We start from the raw sequence: 20,845 nt of genomic DNA on the forward strand, positions 1-20,845 counted from the left end.
CACAGGAGCATCCATTTATGTTTATAAATATAATATTACTGACCTCACTTAAAAAGAAACTCCATAGCAAGCAACAACAGAAAAAAAAACGAAGTCTCATACAATTTTGAGAGAATAGGCAGCGACGGAAATTCGATTATAAACACAATTCGACTCGACTGTAATACAAAACATTTTTCTTTGATTTCCACTGAAAGAGAAAAACGGTCGACTGTCGTTTCATATTTACATACGGCATTGACTTTATATTGTGTAACAAGAAGTGTGCTTCGCGATTAAACGATAGAACCTTTGAGTGGTTTCAATCCCTTCTGAGTTCAAAGTAAACTTTATTGATGCATGATGCATGAATGTTCATAGCGGTTACTCTGCAATAAATTGTCTGGAAATATTCGTTAGCTGAAGCGTGCTGCTTTTTTGGTTTATACGTTTGTAGTGGTTTCGAAACCAAAACATTTTTTTAAACACCAAACGGTGTCCTTCAGGAGACCCATAGGACGGCGATTTTTCAATTTATTTTTTTTTACTTTTCAAAAATCAATGATTTCAACTGAACCTGAATAAATTCAGCAAAAGGTTCATGAACTAAGGACCACTTTCGATGAAATGGGTGCTAAAACTAGCAAAGATTCAAGGTTGCATTGCTATTGGCTTAACACTTAACACGACATTTTACTTTATGGTGACGATATATAGGAATGAATCCTAAAATCTAATATAAGTAAGCTCAAAGCAACCATTAACGTTTCATTTTAACCAACATCTACATCTAAATTCATCTAAATTGATATGGGGAATCGTAAATGTATAAAGCCTGTAAAAGGATAATTTAAAATCTATCTTTAGGCTTTAGATTAACTTCTTACAAGCCTTCATTTCATTATGTAAGACAACAATAGCCAGAGAATATTTTGGTCGTTTGTTTTGTCCATCACAGATGAGTATGTTGTATGTATCCAGGTGAATTGAACTTTTTGAGTCTTCTGAAGTCACTGAAGTCATGGATGTTCATAGTTCAGCGTTTTCTATAAGTAGACAACCGGACGGGTATACCAATAGTGGAGTTTGTGGTACAGGAAGGTCACAGTTTCATACAGGAGAATCGGAAGAATTACAATTTAGAGGTTTTCATACCTCATCCATAAGACATTTTCTTAATGTTCGTCCAAGGATATCCCACCCTGATGTAGAACAACTACGTGATTAATGAATAGAGTCCAGCTGTTGAAAATATGCAATCAGAGCCAATTTTTATACGATTTTCCAAAATTTGCCAAAATATTTTTAAGGAAATTTGCGAAAAACCTGGAAATAATTTGGAAATAATCTAGCCAATTTACTGAATCAATTATCCAAAAATAAGCCATGTGTGCAATACTTTTCAGAAAAATAATAATTTGTGAGACATTTAACATCACAACTAACCATATAGATGAAAGTAAATAAACTACGAAGTTGGACGAGTCAACTTAGTTGACAATACGTTTGAAGAGAAAACAGTTCTTGCACTCACTAAATCTTTTATTTCACTTTACCAGTATCATACTTATTCTACTAGACATATAACATGACTTCACAAAAAATCGGTTCCGACTTCAATTATCTGATAAAAAAAATGAAATGAAAAAAGTTTGATATTTGTGCTGAGCGTATATTTGGACTTGACACTAATTTGCAGGTGAACAGTCTTTTTTGAAGTGTTTTATTGGCTCTCCGTTCGAAACGTTTTAGAAACGGCACGAGTACCTACTTACTTTAATCGTTAAATTTTCTATGTTGTTTGCAGTCACTAAAAAAGTTTACTGGCTTTAAAGGAAAAGTTAAAACATTGGCTAACCTTTTAAATTGATTAGACATTAAAATATTTATTTCGTAGAAGAAGCGACAAATTACGTTCTGTATACCATCGCCTGACTGTTATAATTAAAGGTAATTAAAGCGACAAAAAAAAACATTCAAGTTTACTGCAATTGTAGAAGCAGGTCTGACTGTTTCAATATTTATATGTAAAGTATTTATATTTTAAAGTAGGCTTGTGAACTTTAAATTAGCTCTAGAAATTTAAGCATATTCAACACTTTAAAGCAGGGCCTATTTTAAGGGAATTAATTACCGAAAATTCATCAATTTTTTTACTCATTTTTACTTCCAAGGCCATATATTGAACAACTTCTGGTTTTTTTAGCTGTTTTCGACCGTGTGTAAGTCAGTCAAACAATTTTTAATGATCATTCTTAAGATTCACGAACAAATTTGTAAATCTCTAGAGAAACGCGATGAATTCTTTTTTAATTTTAAGTTTAGAAATAGAATCGAAATGGATTTGAAATAAAAATTTTGATGTGCACGGGATGCGCTAACCAAATTGAAATACACATATAGAAGAAAGAACATCATGTGTTGTACCAACGGTTCAAAAATTGGATTTGAAATAAAAATGTCTACGGTAGTTCAATTGGTTAGAGCATCAGCCCGGCAAGTTGAAGGTTGTGAGTTCGTGTCTCACTCGAGTAGATCAAAATTTTTATTTCAAATCCAATTTGATTTCTAAGCTAAAATTTAAAAATCTGTAAATTTTCGGAAATTTTTTAGAATTTTTAGGAATTTAGGAATTCTCTAAAGTAGGCTCTGCTTTTAAGTGATAAAAACAATAACCTGACCTCGGTCGGATTCGCTTTTTAATCTGTAATTGGCACTCATCACTTTATCTGTTCATTTAGCAATGTATACTGATTGAGACTGATTGAAGAAGAAGAAGAAGTGTCATGTCGATTTTTTCGCTCCGTACGAATTTTGTATTTTGAGTAGTTTTCTACGCGTAAATCTTGATAACTTTCTTATGGTCGTGTACATCTATCATCGTGATATCTTGGTTTGTTGGAGTTGCAAGGAATCGGACACCGTATTAATCTGAATATTCAAGCAAAAGAAAGTGAACGATACATAACCTCAACTCTATTTCGTTTTTGTCTTTTCCGAAATAGTAGTTTGATACAAAGGCCACGACGGTAACATTACTTGATGCTAATTCACCTGTATCAGTAATGTGGTCCCTATTGTGCATAGATTAAGTCACAATTACCTTTGTATCATTACTTGTCTACGTTCACTCACTTGAACGGACACACTAACATGGACTAGTTCATCGCACGGTTAAGTATTTGTTTTTCCCATTTTATTTGTCGGTATTGAATGAACTGCTCTGTTTTTATAAACTCATATTTTCTTCTACTTATATGACGCTAAACCTAAACGAAAAACCGATTTTTACATCTTCATCACACTAACGAACGATTGAACGTAACATCTGGAATCTTATTTAACGAAAGACCAATTTGTAATTTCATGCGAACTTCCTGTAAAGCTTTAGGCAGCTAACGAAAGACCAAACTTAAGACCAAATTTATATTTTGCCTACAGTTTTAACAGGAATTTTTGCCGCCTTTTATCGACCGGTTCGTGTCTCGACTTATTTTTTATTTCCTCGGATGCTTAAGACAACCAACGTAAGACCAAACTTAAAACCATAAACCAAATTGTCTAAAGGCACTTAGAGGATTTACAAAACGTTTTGATCCATTGTCGATGAGCCGCTTGCATTTTGTTTACCTTTTCCAATATGTGCTCTGATTTCAGGGTATATTACCAGAACGCTAATGGTCTGAGGACGAAGTCGAAGGAGCTCAGGATGGGAGTGATAAAGAGTTTCTATGACGTTATTTTGTTGTGTGAGACAGGACTGAACGATGATTTTTCAAGTTCTGAATTTTTTGATGATCGCTATGTGACGTACAGATGCGACCGGAATTCATTACTGACCGGACTGAGTAGAAAGGGTGGGTGTTTGATCGCTGTGAAGAGGACTCTTGTTTCGAATCGAATGTGCAGTTTTGAGCTTAGTAAAGAGGATCTGTGGGTATCGGTTGAACATACTAACGGCGACAAAGCTTACTTTAATGTTCGGTATGTTGAATTGAATAGTAGACTCCCCGATTACATGGTGCATTTCGACCGGATCAGTGAAGTAGTTATGTCGCTGAACCCTAGTGATTCTTTCGTGTTGGTTGGCGACTACAATTTGAGTGATGCGGTTATGTGGACTGATGAGCCAGGTAGTGGTTGTAAGCCGATTGACTTGAAAGGCGCTGTTCCCAATGCGCTTGTAGACATGCTCTCTTTGTGTGGCTCGAACCAATTCAGCGCGGTGAAGAATGTGAACGGAAGATCTCTTGATCTCGTTATCTCCAATCTTGATCCGAAGCGGATCCAACTTCGCAGGACAAAGTGTCCATTGGTTGTTGAAGATCCTCACCATCCGGCTCTAGATTTGACTCTGTCGTTGGCTCCCATGAAGTTTTTGTTAGAAGAGCGTCCCGCTAGAACGAATTTCTACCGGGCAGACTATGTTAGACTTAACGATGAGCTGTCTAGAGTTGACTGGGTTGATGAGCTTGATGGGTTAGATGTGGACCGTGCTGTTGAGAAGTTCTATTCCATCTTAGATCCTTACATTGAGTCCATTCCCAAGTGTAGGTGCTCAGTACGTGAATATCCGAATTTCTACTCACAGCAGCTGATTTCTCTGATCAGTAAGAAGGCGAGGTCAAAGGATGAACTGAAGCGGCTTGCGAAAGCTAGGCCAGTTGACGTTAGTAGAGTGGCTGAAGTTACCGACACGTTTCGTCGTCTTCGTAGAGAAGTGAAGACAGGCATTGAGAGATGTTTTGACGACTATGTAAAGGACTGCGAAGAGAAGATTAAATCCAATACGAAATGCTTTTTTGCATTTACGAAGTCGTTACGCAAGACCAATTCCCTGCCGAACGACATGAAGCTTGGGGGAGAGGTCGCAAATGATCGTGATTCCGTGTGTAACCTTTTTGCTAAGTATTTTAATTCGGTTTTCAATCCGTCAGTTGGCAGCGTTGAATCTCAGGCACCCATCTACGATCCATTTCAACCGTCGTTTGATGAGTCACCAGAATTCATACTCACGGAAAGTCAAGTACGAGATGCGCTGAAGAGTTTTAACGTGCACAAGGTAAGCAGCCCAGACAACATTCCCATGATGTTTTTTGCAAATTTGGCTATTTCCCTGGATCTGCCGCTTACCATCCTTTTTAACCGATCGTTAGCTGAAAAAAAGTTTCCATCTAGGTGGAAAGTGAGCTTCGTCTCACCAATCTTTAAAGACGGAGATAAAGCGGATGTGTCGAACTACAGACCGATTAGTATCTTGTGTGCTGTTTCTAAAGTTTTTGAGAGACTGGTTTTCACCATGTTGTTTGATCAGATTAATCATAAAATTCACCATTCTCAGCACGGTTTTTTCTGTAAGAGGTCAACACAGACGAACCTGATGGAATACGTATCGATGTTGGCAAACAATATTGCGGATGGTGGTCAAGTTGATTCAGTTTATACGGATTTCACGAAGGCTTTTGATAAAGTGAACCACGGACGCCTGATTGGTAAACTAAAGGGACTTGGAATAAATTCAAACCTAGTCCAATGGTTTGCGTCGTACCTCAGGGATCGTTCGCAGCTGGTGGTAATTGGTCGTTCATCGTCCAGCAGAATTTTTCCTACCTCAGGAGTTCCGCAAGGATCAATACTTGGCCCGCTCTTATTCATAATCTTCATCAATGATTTACTCACGTCTCTATCTGCAGATTCTGGACTCGGCTTTGCTGACGATCTGAAAGTCTTTCGCCCAATCATCAATGAGGATGACTGCCTACTCCTACAAAATGACCTAGAGCTGGTTGAGCGGTGGTGCAGATCGAACGATATGAGTCTGAACCACAAGAAGTGCGCTGTCAGGTCATTTACGCACAGTCCCAACAAGATCTCATTTCCATACATGCTATGTGGCCAGGTTATTGACCGAGTGCGATCAAAAACCGATCTTGGAGTCATTATCGACGAGAAGCTGTCATTCAGCGATCACGTTGATTTCATTACGAGGAAGTCATACCAGCTTATTGGATTTATCTTCCGCTGTGGCAAATATTTTTCCGATCGGTCGAGCTTTGTGACACTCTATAATTCTCTTGTTCGTAGCAGACTTGAATATTGTTCGTCCGTTTGGAGTCCGTTCTATCACAACTCAATCGATCAGTTGGAGCGAGTGCAAAAGAAATTCTCGAGGATGTTTTTCTACAAGTTTAACATGGAACGACAATCGTACGACAAGAGACTACAACATCTTAGACTTCATTCGCTGGAATCCAGGCGACTGGAAAACGATGAAATGATCCTATTCAAATTGATTCATAGCCGAATCGATTCTAAACTTCGTCACCAGCTTTCGTTTGATCATCGTACTAGATCCACCCGACAAAGGAATGTGTTCTACCTACCCAACATTAAGACCAACATCCAGAGGAACTCACCGATTTTCCGAATTCAAGAGCATCATGACTTGTTCTTCTCCGATTTGAATATTATGGATGCTAGACTTTCGGTGTTTAAGGAGCTCGTTAGAGACACTTTCAGTTACTAATTTTTTTATTATTGTTTTTCTGGCAAAGAAACTTGGCATTGTACTTCTGATTTTCTTGTATTTTCCCGACTAACATATTATTGGGCCCCGGCCTGTTTGTTTGGTCGTAAAACGATTAAAAATAAAATAAAATAAAAATAAAATATATTACAAAGAGTACATTGTCCGTGTCCAATGACCAAGCACTTGTATTTTAGTTTTTATCAGTTAACCCTGTTCCTTTGATATTGAACTAAAAATGAACCTATACCAACCTCATCTTTTTTTAATTCTTTATTTGTAGTGATCCCAATGTCCCCTGAATCAGTTTTTCGCCACTACAAAAAAAAAAATAAAAAATTGATCTTCCGGTCGATTTTGTGTAGATTGTGCAGTAGGTCATTCAGGTGGCGAGATTTCCGAAAATGACTCCAAATGTTTTCATCACCAATTATGTTTGAAATCAAAAGTATACTAGCGCTACTTGCACAGACGGTAAGAAAGGGTAAATTCTTAAACAAATTGATTAGATCAGGTAAGTGAATCCAAATTTGTTTTTAAGTGTTAAAAACAACAATCAAATATGAGAAACGTTGGCGTGCGACATTCAATTATTTATTATCATTTCTATATTGAATGTGGGGTTCGAAAACAGGACAAGTGATTACGATTTGATAGATAAGACAAAATGAACATTTTCCCGGTCACGAATTCTAAGTTAATGTTGTTAATAATGTATGTCTAATTTGGATAGATATAACAAGAGATGCTCCGGTTACATATAATTACCTAATTAGAGCAACCAAAACACTCTATACAAACAGAATCATCAAAATCGTGGCACCAGACACAACCGAAAAAAGAACATTTGTAGAATATTTATTGACCTTTTGACGAATGAAACAACAACAACGAAAGACCCATTTTCAATGAATATTTAAATTTAAAAAAAGAAAATTGTGATACTAATCACGAATGCCAGTTTCTGTGGGGAAACGAAACTGACATGCATTCCAAATGACTTAATTTTAAATCTTATATCCACCGTCTCCAAAATAATTGCGCTTTCGAGCTTGGATAATATTGAAATTTTGTTGCTGCTGAAAAAACAGTCTATGCATGTTCCTGAAGCCAAATCCTTTAAATTTACATCTAAAACATCGTTAACATTTTATTGCAATAAGGAAAACTGAGGGAAATGTACCGACGAGACACTGATTAAAAAAAAGGGGAACTTCCGCCGTTCAACTCAGAGCTTATAAGTCATTTATCACATATATGAAATATAAATTGTAAAATCCGATTTCAATTTGATTTTCGTCGTAATGCATAGAAGTCGTGGTTCTTGTATCTTTCATACGTACACAAGGACTGGCCGCCTTAAAAAAATCGATTCATTCTGATTGATGCCTCAGCGACGAGCTGAACGGCGGTAACTATGAAATAAACAAACCTTATATCTTCCGTCCATTAAATTATATGTTAGCCATTTGGTAACAGATATATGTTGTGTGTACCTGGGTGTACTAAATTATGGCTGTCCATAATATACTTGTTTTTATTTTTGTTATTTACAGTTTGACGATGAAAAAATGTCATTAATTTTCTGTCTTAATAAGGAAGTAATGTACGCCCTCTGCAGAATGACAGAATGCTGTGTTATTTGTTAGTGTATCTAGCATATATACACCGATCCGATGTGTATATAGTATAATGTGGGTTAATTAGATTTTTATATTTTCTTTGCCATTAAAGTGAGTGCTAGCACTTGAGTGTATAAAAAAACAGCAGCATTCTTATCTCTTCTAAAATCGCTAAAGCTTCGAATATTAGTGTTAATATTTACACAAGAAAATAATATTCGCTTTTCGCTAATTACAAGTGGACATTTGGGTTGAGTAAAGAAGGAACAGTAAAGCAGCGGTATACTTAATAAAATCGGAAAATTTCATAGTGATATACGTGTACAAAATTCATAGTGTATAACGGATTTGTAGCCATTATATGGGTAATTCCAGCTAATTTGTGACTGTTCGAAATATTTTCACCAATTGAAATGCGATTTCGGCAAACTTTTTTTTCCTTAAAAGCTGTTGACCAGACGCGTCGTTTAAGCCCCATATTACGTCGGTGGCCAAAAATCTCGGGGAGATACAACCATAAAAATGTATGCTTGTTTTCAGAAAATTTATGAAATATCTAGTTTATTTCACGAAACCTGAACCGATTTCACTAAACTTTTTTTTTGCTGAAAGCTATTGACAAGACGCCAAGTTTGACACCAACATGAGGTTATTGTAAAATGCGGTCTCGGGGAGACGTGACCAAAAAGTGTTTGTTTGTATTCGACATTCCGAGATATTCTCAATAAATCTCAAATGATTTTTGTAAATTTGTTTTCCTGTAGATGTGGACCATATAATTCCACAATTGCTCCAAATGACACGAAATTAAATTTTTTGAAGATTTTTGGTTCATTCAGCTTCGAAGTAAGGTAAAATCACTTCGACCCAAACGTTGCTGAAATTACATTTTTTCAAATAAAAACTGAAAATCGGTGTCATTCAAAAGCTGCAGCATATGACTTCACGAGAAAAATAACTTTGAGTCAATCAGGTTAGTTGGGTGAGTAAAGTAGGTGACAACAGCTTCCCAGTGGTGATAAAAGTCATCCTCGAATTTTAACTCGTCGAGATTATCTCGAAAAATTTTGTAACCATTTTTTTAAACGGTTTTGAGCCGAAACAACATTTTCTGTGGGGTAACAACCACCAATTGTGAAAAAAAAATATTTCTGGCTATTTATGACCTCCGAAAAATATCACTTTTTTAGACATATCTCCCCCAAATTTTGGGTTGCCAACCTCATATTGGGCTTAAACTGCGCGTCTTGACCATAGCTTTCAGGGAAAAAAAAGTTTACCGAGATCAGAACGTGTAACGCAACTAACCGCCGACTTTTGCGATCACACAAGTCAGACTTCGCAGGCTAAAAATTCCAATTCTTGTTGGTATGAAAGCACTGTGTCTCCTGAGTATTAGAAAATTTATAGACTGATTTGTTACCGCAAAACATAGCCAGCACAATTAACTTTATGACTCACAGTTAACGAAATTTGTAACGCAACTAACCATGGAATTACCCATATAGAGAATGTCTTATTGATAAAATTGTATTGTATCAATCAGTAAATCTATAACGTCATTTGTTGAAGGTGTTTGATAAATTTTTAACTTCATTCGTCTTGACACTTCTTTTTATTTACGTAAACATCCCACTAACATCGCTTATTTATATTTTGTCGTTCCTGCCGATAGCATATGATTAACGGTTTATGAATTCTTGCTGGAAACAGGGTACAGTGTAAAATTGAATTTATTATAGAAAAACTGCCGAACAGGAAACGTTCTTCAACACTGTGTACCTACGTTTATATTGCACAAGAAGAATAATAAAAAAAACTTTTCAAAATAAATTAAGTTCTACAAATCATAAGTTTTCCTTTTGCTGAAGTTGAAATTGGTTTTCTCCATCAACTAGAAGAGAGGAACAAGAGATTTGATTAAAGCCAAAGCATAGCACTGTCCCCAGCATTAACATGGAAATTATTTGGAGGCTCATGAAAGAAATCAAAATTGGAGAAGCATCTACCTACATACGACAGAGTCAAGCTTTCTTGGTGTGAATTAAGACATGCAATTGTGCACGTATACATGCATCGAAATGGAATGCTTTTTCTATTACGAACGGCTATCATCTGTTATCGATAAAGACTACAGTAATAAATGGTGAGCTCTGACTAATACAGTTCTATATAGCAAAAAGAGTGCTCAAGAGAATGAAGTAAAAGATTCGAAATCAATACTTGGAAATACTTAAATCAAATGAAGTAATAGATCCGGTAGCTGAAGTGCTTGCCAGATAAGAACAGAAATAGACTGATAGAATGAAAAATGTGGTAGATAGTGATACTGAATTTAATAGAATACTGCTGTCGATACCGTCTTTTTCTACGTAACCATTGATAAAGTCGATAGTGAGTTCACAACTCTAGGAAACAATCGGCATAATCAAACAAGCTACAGAGAAATAAAATTCAAAAACTAGATTCGCTGATGTGGTTTTTAACCTGTTACAGACGGCAGTTATATGGCCAGTATTATTATCGGGTCCATTACTTCGATCAATCAAAGTATTTTTAATCTGTTGATTTCAAATCTTGTACTTCATATTTTTTACCATGCATTTTGCAATATAATGGACTGTTCGACCCAGAGCTTGTCATTATTTTTGTCGTCATTATCGATAACAGATGAATAGCCATATGTGACAGGTTAATCGCTAATTAAACTATTGAAGTTCTTACTTCTTGCCAACATATTGAAAAGCGAAATTCTTTACTTTATTAGTTTTAACATACATTTCTCAATATATAAAGACCACATTAGCCAAATCTCATCCCACACACCCTGCGAACGTGTACGCAATAATAATGATAAGTCTACGAACCTATTTACAAGGATTGGCATTGATAACAGCCCTTCAAAAATATTTTAATTTCTTCACACGTCGTGTGTGGTGGCACAGGTTGTTGATTTTTCTTTTTCATATTTTAAATGAGTCCTTTGAAATTGTTCAGATAAACATGTAAAGTTAAACAGTTAGTGTCAGCTAAGATCCTTACGTGAGTTCACTGAGAAATGAACAAGTATGTACCTCGATGTAGCTGTGCTTCTATAAACGTACACACAACATGTATATTCATAAAAGGATGTCTACAAATTTGCGCAATCATATAAAACATGTGATCCGATTTTGTGTAACAAAAAATGTTTCTTTCAGGCAATTCTGCTTATTTCTACTGTCGAATATGTATAAGACCGGAGACATGATAGGTAGCGATGGATACAAAAAAAAAACTTTTTCAAGGTATTCGAAATCAACAGGGCGAATAAATTGTTAATTTTTATTCGAATCCGGTTTTTCTTCGTCGAAAGTCTTCTCTTTATTTTAAGAAATTCCAGGAATGTAGGTCGGTCGAAGTTTTCTATTATACCAACGATTTCATTTATTCATATTTTCCTCGCTAAATAACCCTATTTTGTTACATCAGGATCGTCTACCATCATTAGTCGATTTATTTAGAATTGAAAAGCCCTTTCTCATGATAACACAAACAAAGCGGAATGCGAACAAAGTTTACACACTGTTTGGAGGAGGTATCACGAAATCAAAGAGATTTTGTACTCGTTCCGTTCTTTTGTGAATTTCCACCTCGATTTACACAAGTAAAAGTTACGCTTTAGAGGAGAAGCTTTCCGGAAAATGTACTTTTCAAATGCCAGCATTAATAAATAAAAAGAAGATTAATGTATCGAACGTACAGAACGACGCAACACCGTTTTGCCATTACAATAAAAGATTTAAGATGCAAAGGTCACAGGGTTACATTAGCGAAAATTGCAAATTTCATCGAGTGCATGTTCTCTCAGCGCACTCAGAGCCATGAAGGTTGTTCAACTATTTAAAGTGTATTTTACATTAGAATGTCCTTGACAATACGAACATTTGACCCAAAAAAAAAGAAAATAATTTAATTTTTATTGATATGTCTGTCTGTGCATTCAAAATTACCTCGATTATTCATTCATTAAAATACACAGCATAATTTGTACGAGAAAACACGTTCGGTTTTGACGTCATTGAATTATAGCAAATGCAAAACAACCATACAATTTGCCCTCAGTTATGTATCTATATAATTTCTATTTTCCGATTACGGCTACAAATGTAATCGATATATCTGCTATATACATGATGTTAAAGCCAGAACCGATGTTTTTATTAAAAATTTAACTTCAAAAATCAACAAACGATTGTGATTACACGGTAGAAAAAAATAACATTCTGCGAAACATAATATATACTCACATTGAATGCACCAAGCAAAATATTCGTCGAAACGCTGACCAGATATTATTTACACATATGTACGGAATGTGTGTTGTATCCTTAATAGAAAGTGGACACAAAAACAACACTGAACGGAACACAATAAAATTTGTTTCACATTTCATTCATCGTCGACGAAACTCACTGCCATTTATAAAATGAAACACTCTTCTTCGAGGATATTATATTTATAATACACGACACCACGTAACTTTTATTAGACACAATAAGAGCCTTTTTTCGCCTTGTTTTAACTCAACAATTTTATTGATCAAATACGGAATCATAAAAGCGCGACTTTGGTACACTATATTGATAACGAAATAAACAGGTTTACAAACGAAAATCCAGGAGCAGTTAGTTTGTAGTTAAGAAAAAAACTTTGTTTTATATTCTAAGGTTAACTCCGTGGGCATAAAACGACCGACTTTCACACTAATTCGAAAACAAATGCACGGCAAGTAATGGAAATGTGTGTAATGGAAAATCATTTCCCAACCATAGCTTTTATGTACAGTGTGTCGTTGTGTTTCGGAATTTTCACAGCGAAATTTTACGATTTGTGTATATTATGTATTTGATGTTCAGAGGTGCGCTAGTCGCCCCATATACATCTACCTCACCCGACTAGAATGTATTCAGGTCTTCTTAAAGTCGCTGCCATTTGCATTGAATTTTAAATCCAAACCATTCGACTTTAAGTCAAGAATGTTTCCAATTCCGAAATGATGTCCAAAGTGGGAAAATATACTTAGGGGCTGACTCTGAATTTACTGAGTCAGGTTGGGTCTGGATTCGGAAAAACCTCGGGCCGCACAGCTCTAATTTTTTGCTACGAATGACGTTACTTTTTATGAGAGTACTATATACATACGTGAAAGCACATTTTGCGCGCTTATATACTGTGTTGTGTATTTTAGTTGCTCCGTTAAGAGCTTTTTAATTTCATTCATCACTTGTGTGTGCGTGTGTGTACGATTTTTGTTGTATCTTTTGTTGAAAAACGTAACAATAGAGATTCTTGAAGCGAATTGTTTGTTCTCTTATATTACTTATCGAAATCATGTAAGGGATTAAAGTGGGAAAAAATCATTCTAAATTTTAGGGAATTATTTACCTTTATCGGTCCGATGAATACTGTAAGACGTTGTAATAAAAAGCCGTAGTATTATTTCGTACGAACGATCTGTGGGAGGGAATTTGTAGCAGCAGTCGAACAAAATAAGTGTGTCGTTTTTTGAAAATTTTTCTCATACATTTCTATGGCGGAATAATGCATTTTCTTCATATTAAACATCGATCGTGTCCTGCTAGTCGTGGCCGATCGAATAATATACTCATGCCGAGTGATTTCAAATTTTTCTTCGTTTTCATTTACTATACTTGCACTCAAACTTAAGGTATGTTCTTTAGAACGCAACTTTCATTGCTTACAGTTTTCTTCGAGGCTCAAAAATCAATTTGAAATTCAAAAACCCACTTTAATCGCGTCCTGCTTCATATTTGAACGGTCTAGTAAAAAGGAAACTATCTGAAATTTGAATGGAAAAGTTGAAAAGTCGAGGCTTTGCTTGAAAACCACGTGAAAACGTGACTTTTCATTTTTTATCGAGTTACGTAACATCACTCGAAAGTTGGATTCCCCGTGTGTTTTGCCGATTAGGAAACTTAATTAACTTCTGATATTTTAAACATTTTTCGCAAAATATAGTGAAAAGCCGTGTAAAGTTTTGTTCCCTCGTTCTACATTTTCCTGAAGAAAACCTCGGATGGGCTGTAGAGGCTTCACAGTTTTCTTCAGTAACTTCATTCTTTGCGCTCTATTTTCTCGTGATATAACCTCACTCTGGGTAAAATATGTGGGAAATGTTGTAGCAGTGAAGTCAATGGACGCCTTTGTCTTTGGTCCCTGGCTTTACGTTACATTTTTAACCGCAACGTTAATACTTTCCGCAGGAGTAAATCGGTCTGCGTCAAAAATTCGGATGAAGTCACTCTTCTGGCTCGCAAAAACATTTCTCTCACTGTATTAAGCTTCATGAAGTCCGGATGAGAGGAATGAAAATTGAGGATTGAGAACGAGCTGTACTCCTTTTTAACACATTCAAAATAATTGCGGCGTAGTCGTAGAATGCCTCCAAATAAATTTCTAAAAATCTAGAATTCAGTTTTGGATTTTTAGAAATTTATTTGGAGGCATTCCTCGACTATTTAAGTAAAGTCCAGGGTGCCGAAAGTTGGCAAGCCGCAATTAATTTCAATGTCTTAAACCATTTATGTGACACGGTTCCATTAACGTTTCTCTTGAAGATGCAGTCCAAGAATCGAACCTCTCCATTTGCATCTTTATACTTTCATTGAGTGAAGTTGGTTCACACAAAAATAGTGCGCTGACATTAGTAATTCCATGACGAAATGTACAAAAATTTATTTTATTCGATCGTTAGTTTCCAAACAGCATTATTTCCCTATTGTGTTTTTCTACATTTAATTATTAAAAATAACCATTTCACCAATAGGGCATGTGACGTCGTACTACTTTTACACTGAAAACTACATTGTTGTTTTCATAGCTGAACACGGTCGTTTTTTGAAGTTTTATCCTGAAAACTACAACAGCGCCCTATTCAGCTACAGACAAGTGGTGAAAACGTCAGCCCAATTGCTCTTCGGAAGTTATAAAAAATATCCGGAATGCGTCGTTCTGAGACTCATCAGCGCTGGACATTCCACGCAAAATGTCTTGGTGTTTTTGGCTCGCTAATCCACTTGTAAAAGGATGCTTTCATATCCCCTGTAAAGCTCTGCTCGTAATTCACGCCGTAAGTGCGGTCGAAATTCAAAATGGAAAGTGCGGAGGTCTTTCTAACGTAGCGTCATTTTCATACAAGGAAGCGTTGAAATGTACTTTTCTGTTCACTTTTTCATCGAATCGTTCACTTAAAATTCAAATTTTAGGCACACTTACGGCGTGAATAGTTTTAATTTAAATTTTAGAACCGAGGTGCATACATCCCCAGTAAAAAAAAGTTCTCAAACGCCTAAATCGATCGAATTCAGACGTCTCACTTGTTAAGTGAGGAAAATTTTGTATGGAGCTGAGGACTGAGTCTCACTTTCAAATTTTTTTACTTGGGAATATGTCCGATAGTTTCACTTTTCGTCACTTGAATTGACAAATAGTTAATTACATTTATGAGCAAAGTGACATACGTGCTGTAACCAAGGCTGTAACCCATAAAATTAATTTAAATATTAAGTGGCGGTCATTTAACGAAAGGTTTTGGAATAGATTTCGTTCGGTTGATGTACTATATACGCGATGCGTGCGACATCTGACAAATGAAAAGAGAAACACAATAAAGTGTCATCAAAGTGAAATGCGAGGTATCAAGCTAACTGCAAGCCGGATCATTTTAAGAATCTTTTCGATTTCATCGTCTGAAAATTCGATTTGTGTTAATTATTATCCGTGCTAATTGCTAACGTCCTGTCGGACGACATCGTACAGAAATGGGGTCGTATCTATCCCAACCGATAACAGAAAAATTATCGGCCGATGGTCAAAATGAATACATTACATTTGGATCTTCGTCAATGCAAGGCTGGCGTGTCTCTCAAGAGGTAAATTGTTTGTTTTGTTGCATACACGTTGCTTTTCCTTACCGTTTATTCTGTAAATATTGTTTATTCGACTTATTAGCGTTGTTTGAACTAGGCAGAAGTTAATTATCAGCTCAGTGCAATGGCCCAACATATTTTCCGTGCATTTCACGCATTTTTCTTTTTCATGTTTGACGTTCTAATGTTTTCTTTTAAAGGACGCACATAATTGCTGTGCAGATTTCGGAAAAAATGCATCGTTCTTTGCTGTTTACGATGGACACGTAAGTGTTTTGTTCAAATATTTCCATTTTTGCATCTATTTCCAACTAACCTAACTTTTTTGGCGCTAGGGTGGTGCGGAGGTTGCACTGTATTGTGCTCAGAAACTGCCAGAATTTTTGAAGTCTGTGGAAGCCTACGGTAAGGGTGATTTCGAAAAGGCGTTAAAGGATGCGTTCATCGGCTTCGACTCAACGCTAGTTGATGCAGCAGTCGTCGAAGAATTGAAGAAGCTTGCATCGGATATCAACGACGGAAGTGAAACTGAAGACGATGCAGACGATGAGGAAAACTTGGAAGAATTGTGGGAAGAGCGTGACATGGACATAAATAAAGTGTTGGAGAAATATGAGAAAGGAAAAACACATCCAGCAATTGAGCGAGCGTCGGGTGCAAAGCCTTCGCCATTTCTAAAGGGCCGACGTAATTGTGTGAGTGATGATAATTCAGCTGGAACATCTGGTCCGTCGTCCAGCAATTGTACGCGAAAGAAGCTCGACGATAATGAAGACGCTGTCAGCAGTACATCCAAACAAAAGTCGGAAGAGATCGCCGAAGCAGCCAGTTCTTCAGGTTCGGGCTCATCCAAAGTGGAAGGAACTAGCGATCCTTCTAGTACAAATGAAACGGCAAAACCGGTAGATAAAAACTGCAGTCCAGTCAGTTCGTCGACAAGCAAAAATTCCGCTGACGTTCAGATAACAAATGGTGATGGATCCACAGCAAAGACTTCAGAACCTTCTCAAGAAAATGAAATCTCAACCAACAGTGCTAAAGCGGAAAAAGTATCGTCTTCATCGCAGTCAGGCTCACAGAGCAACGGAGAAATTTCAAGCAATTCAGTCGAGAAACCGGCTAGCAACAGCAACATTTCTAGCACAAAAGATTTTGATTCCGCCGAATCCAGCACAGATGATGATGATGAATACAATGAGGGTGAGTTTCAGATAATTTCTTCCTGGCCTACGACTTGCATGACAATTTCCTCTTCCCATTCCTTATAGATAAAAGCTCCGATGGAAATGACGACGACGATGAGGAAGATGAGGACGAAGAAGAAGATGATGATGATGAAAATGTGGACGAAGAAGATGACGGCGAAGGTGACATGTATTCATACGAAGACGAAGATGAAGGCTTTCTGAACAGTATGGTCGAAGGACCTGGCCAGTCGAGCGGATGCACAGCCGTTGTAGCATTGTTAGTCGGCCGTGAACTGTTTGTGGCGAATGCCGGCGACTCACGATGCGTATTGTGTCGTAACGGCAAAACGGTTGAGATGAGCTTCGACCATAAGCCTGAAGATGCGGAAGAATCGACGCGAATAATGAAAGCCGGTGGTCGAGTGACGATGGATGGACGTGTGAATGGTGGATTGAATTTATCAAGAGCTATCGGTGATCATGCATACAAAATGAATAAAGATCTCAAGCCGGAAGAACAAATGATTTCCGCTATGCCGGACGTTAAGCAAATCACATTGGAGGAGGAAGACGAATTTATGGTGTTGGCGTGCGACGGTATATGGAATTTCATGACTAGCGAGGAGGTGGTGGAATTTGTACGGAAGCGAATCGCCGAAAAGAAAGATAAATTGTCCGGCATATGTGAGGAGGTATGTGGATAATCATTGACTTATGACGGAACCGCATTCTAACATATTTTGTGTCTATCGTTTCAGTTGTTCACCAATTGCTTGGCCCCGAATACTGCTGGCGATGGTACTGGTTGTGATAACATGACGGCTGTTATCGTTCAGTTCAAGCAAATTGTACAACAAACCGACGACCAAGCACCAAACAATAGAAAGCGAGCTGCGTCACCCGTATCGGCTGTATCATCTGATAATGAGCTTCATAAACGTATGAAAACTAGCGATGAAGACAATGATGCAGTTGCTGTTATTGAACCGACTACATCGTAAGCGGACACGGATGTATTGTTGTCAACAAATTCTTTTTTTATTGTGTGGCAGCGTCCAACACATTGAACACTCAGTTAATTTGTTTCATTTCAATTTTTCAATTTTTTATTTTACTGAAAGTGAAAAGTCAATTTTTTCATCTAAAGAAAAGAAGAAGAAAATAATCAACAGCCGAAATTTGCACCACTTTTTCTTTGTCAACTATCTTACAATAACATAACGGATTATTTAAAATTTATTTTGAATTTTTATTTGAAGAAAACAAAAGGCAACTCGGAATGTAATTTCGTTCCTGTAAACATCATCATCTCACATTTGCAATTACGAAACATTTTTGGTTTTGCTCTTAAATTTTTTCTTTTTTTTTTTTAATCTGATGAATATAGCTTGATGTAATACATTATAAATCGGCTCGAATCATTTATTTCCCAAAAAAGAGTAACTACCTCCCAATCGACACAAAGGAACAGAATCATCATAACTCTAATTGCCAAAGACACATTCGACTCTTTCATCTCTCAATAGTTTATTAGGTGACTAGTGCAGAACATCCTCTTCGAACACAAAGTTCATCTACTGACCATCTGCGAGAGCGATTGGTTAAGGCACGGCAGAGTAAAATAAACTTTACTCTGTCGTGGTTAAGGTGGACATGGACATGAAAATAATGCGATATCCAGGTAACCTAGTCAACAGGATTTTTTTAAACATTTTAATACAGTGAAGACCGTGAAATTGTATGCGACCGTGTGATTAATTTGCAGGGATTCCACGCACTCACTTTTCTCACTTTTTACAACTAAGTTCAACATGTGAAAAAGTGAGCAACTATTTGCTCGATTTCTCAATTTTTTCAACTATTTTCAGTCCGTTCACTCACTTTTTTCAAAACCACTTAAAACAGGTTGGAAACCATGTTAGATTTGTAAAATTTCGCCTGCGGCGCTCGAAACTCTCCTTTTTTTCTAGTCTTGTACATTATCATTTAGAAATGTTACCTCTGGAGTTAATTGTGCCATTGCTTGAGTCATTCAAACAGAACGCACGCTTATTATGGTGGAGGGATCTAATCAAAGCTTCAAAGCTGTCAGGTGAGTTACAGGTAACCTGCAACTTTCATACACATTTTCCTGGTAACTCTCCAGGTTTCAGATCAGGTATGGATTAAGTCTCAATGAAACAAACGTCAAACGAAAACAGCAGACACAAGAACAAGAGTTTAATGTTGAGCTCGAAAATAGTTAGTTTATTGAAATCCCGATGAGGGAGGATGAAAGTCTGTTTGATTGACCATAAAAATTACACCAAAGCTTCTCACACGCAACCTCCATTAAAGTTCTGTAGCGCCGTAATTGTTCTATCAATTTCCAACAGAAATGTTTATTTTTTATGCAAATCGGGTCCTTAATGTCAACAGAAATCGGCACAAAAAATGAGGTTCTGCTTTTCAGTCAATTTTATCTGTCGATTTCTCTAGAACGTTACAAATTTTTCTCAAGCCTTCCTGACTGAGTCATAGGAAATGTAAGAAGTAAGATGGAGGTAACGGATGTCCTCAATGTCCTCCACATCTAAGTTTACGACAACATGCCGAAAGCTAGATTCTTTCTGAATTTACAACCATTTACAAAAGTGCTGATGTGACACAACAAAGTTCTAGTTGAGTTTGACGAATTTTAATTTTTAGAAACTTACTTGCGGAATAACTTTGGCTTCGCGTAAAAACAGGGTACAAATTTCCCGAAAACTCACTTTTTTACCTACTTTTAGATCAGAAAATCAACTATTTCTAGCAACTATTTTCGTGACTTATGCTCACTTTTCGACTTTTTCCAATAGTCTCAATCAATAAAATACTCAAAGGACAGAGCATACGGCATTTTTTACGTTGCGCTTTAGCAACGGACTATACAAACTCTCGTATGATCAAATACTTTAACAGAGCAAATGTTGCTCTTCCCGTACCACCACTAATAGTCACGTGTAGTGAATCGTGATGGAGTTATCCATCGAAAAAGACACTGTTTCGGCCTCAGAGCACGGTGGTGGCCATCTTCAGTTGCTCCACCGGCTCTTTCACAATACAGCAATCGAATGGAACAGTTCGAATAAAATGGTTAGTTCCTTCGAGACAGAAAGATTAGGATACCGAAATATCGAAATGGCATACATTAGAAAAACATTGAAGCACTTGGCCTTTTTTAAGGCGAACATGAAAAAAACCAGACGTAACACAGAACACAATCATAATGAAAAAGCTCATGAAACTAGTGAAACTGCGATTACCTTATCGTTCTTTTCCATACCGAACCAAACGTAAGTCAAACTTCCGAAGACAAAAGGCCAAACTCAACAAACTATTATCTTTCAAAAACGGAATTCAAAGCTCGAGCCAAAATCGGCCTTTTCAATAATCAAAACAATTTAATTCAAAGCCCAAAACTCACTTAGAGTCACACACAATCAAAGACAAAAGATTAAAAATTGAAAACTGAAAATTCAAAAGTTTTTTTATCAGACGATCGAAAATCGAAAACTTAAAAAGCTAAAATAGTGAAACAGTGAAAAGAAGGAAAAAAAGTAAGTAAAAAGAAGAAAA

General features: G+C 36.7%; 2 protein-coding genes across 2 annotated transcripts in view; one reads left to right on the forward strand and one right to left on the reverse strand.

Annotated features, from left to right (window-relative positions):
• LOC119073983 (heparan sulfate glucosamine 3-O-sulfotransferase 1) overlaps positions 1-13,042 on the reverse strand; it is a 55,436-nt gene extending 42,394 nt beyond the window's left edge. Inside the window, exon 1 of the mRNA XM_037179894.1 lies at positions 12,417-13,042. The gene's annotated coding sequence lies outside the window, so the exon portion shown is untranslated. The remainder of the gene's footprint in view (positions 1-12,416) is intronic.
• Positions 13,043-15,797: 2,755 nt separating this feature from the next.
• Positions 15,798-18,649, forward strand: LOC119073981 (probable protein phosphatase 2C 58). Its single transcript, XM_037179891.1, has 5 exons — positions 15,798-16,061; positions 16,259-16,324; positions 16,394-17,258; positions 17,327-17,937; positions 18,004-18,649. The coding sequence occupies exons 1-5, from the start codon at positions 15,951-15,953 to the stop codon at positions 18,244-18,246; spliced, it is 1,896 nt and encodes a 631-aa protein (XP_037035786.1). The 5' UTR covers positions 15,798-15,950; the 3' UTR covers positions 18,247-18,649.
• The last annotated feature ends 2,196 nt before the right edge of the window (positions 18,650-20,845 follow it).

The sequence above is a fragment of the Bradysia coprophila genome, unplaced genomic scaffold, assembly GCF_014529535.1.
Source record: "Bradysia coprophila strain Holo2 unplaced genomic scaffold, BU_Bcop_v1 contig_138, whole genome shotgun sequence".
In the NCBI taxonomy this organism is placed as follows: Eukaryota; Metazoa; Arthropoda; class Insecta; order Diptera; family Sciaridae; genus Bradysia; species Bradysia coprophila.

Coding starts and splice junctions, on each gene's coding strand:
- LOC119073981 (XM_037179891.1), top strand. CDS start 15,951: ATGGGGTCGTATCTATCCCAACCGATAACAGAAAAATTATCGGCCGAT. Junction 16,325..16,393: donor TTGCTGTTTACGATGGACAC/GTAAGTGTTTTG, acceptor TTTTGGCGCTAG/GGTGGTGCGGAGGTTGCACT. Junction 17,259..17,326: donor TGATGATGAATACAATGAGG/GTGAGTTTCAGA, acceptor CATTCCTTATAG/ATAAAAGCTCCGATGGAAAT.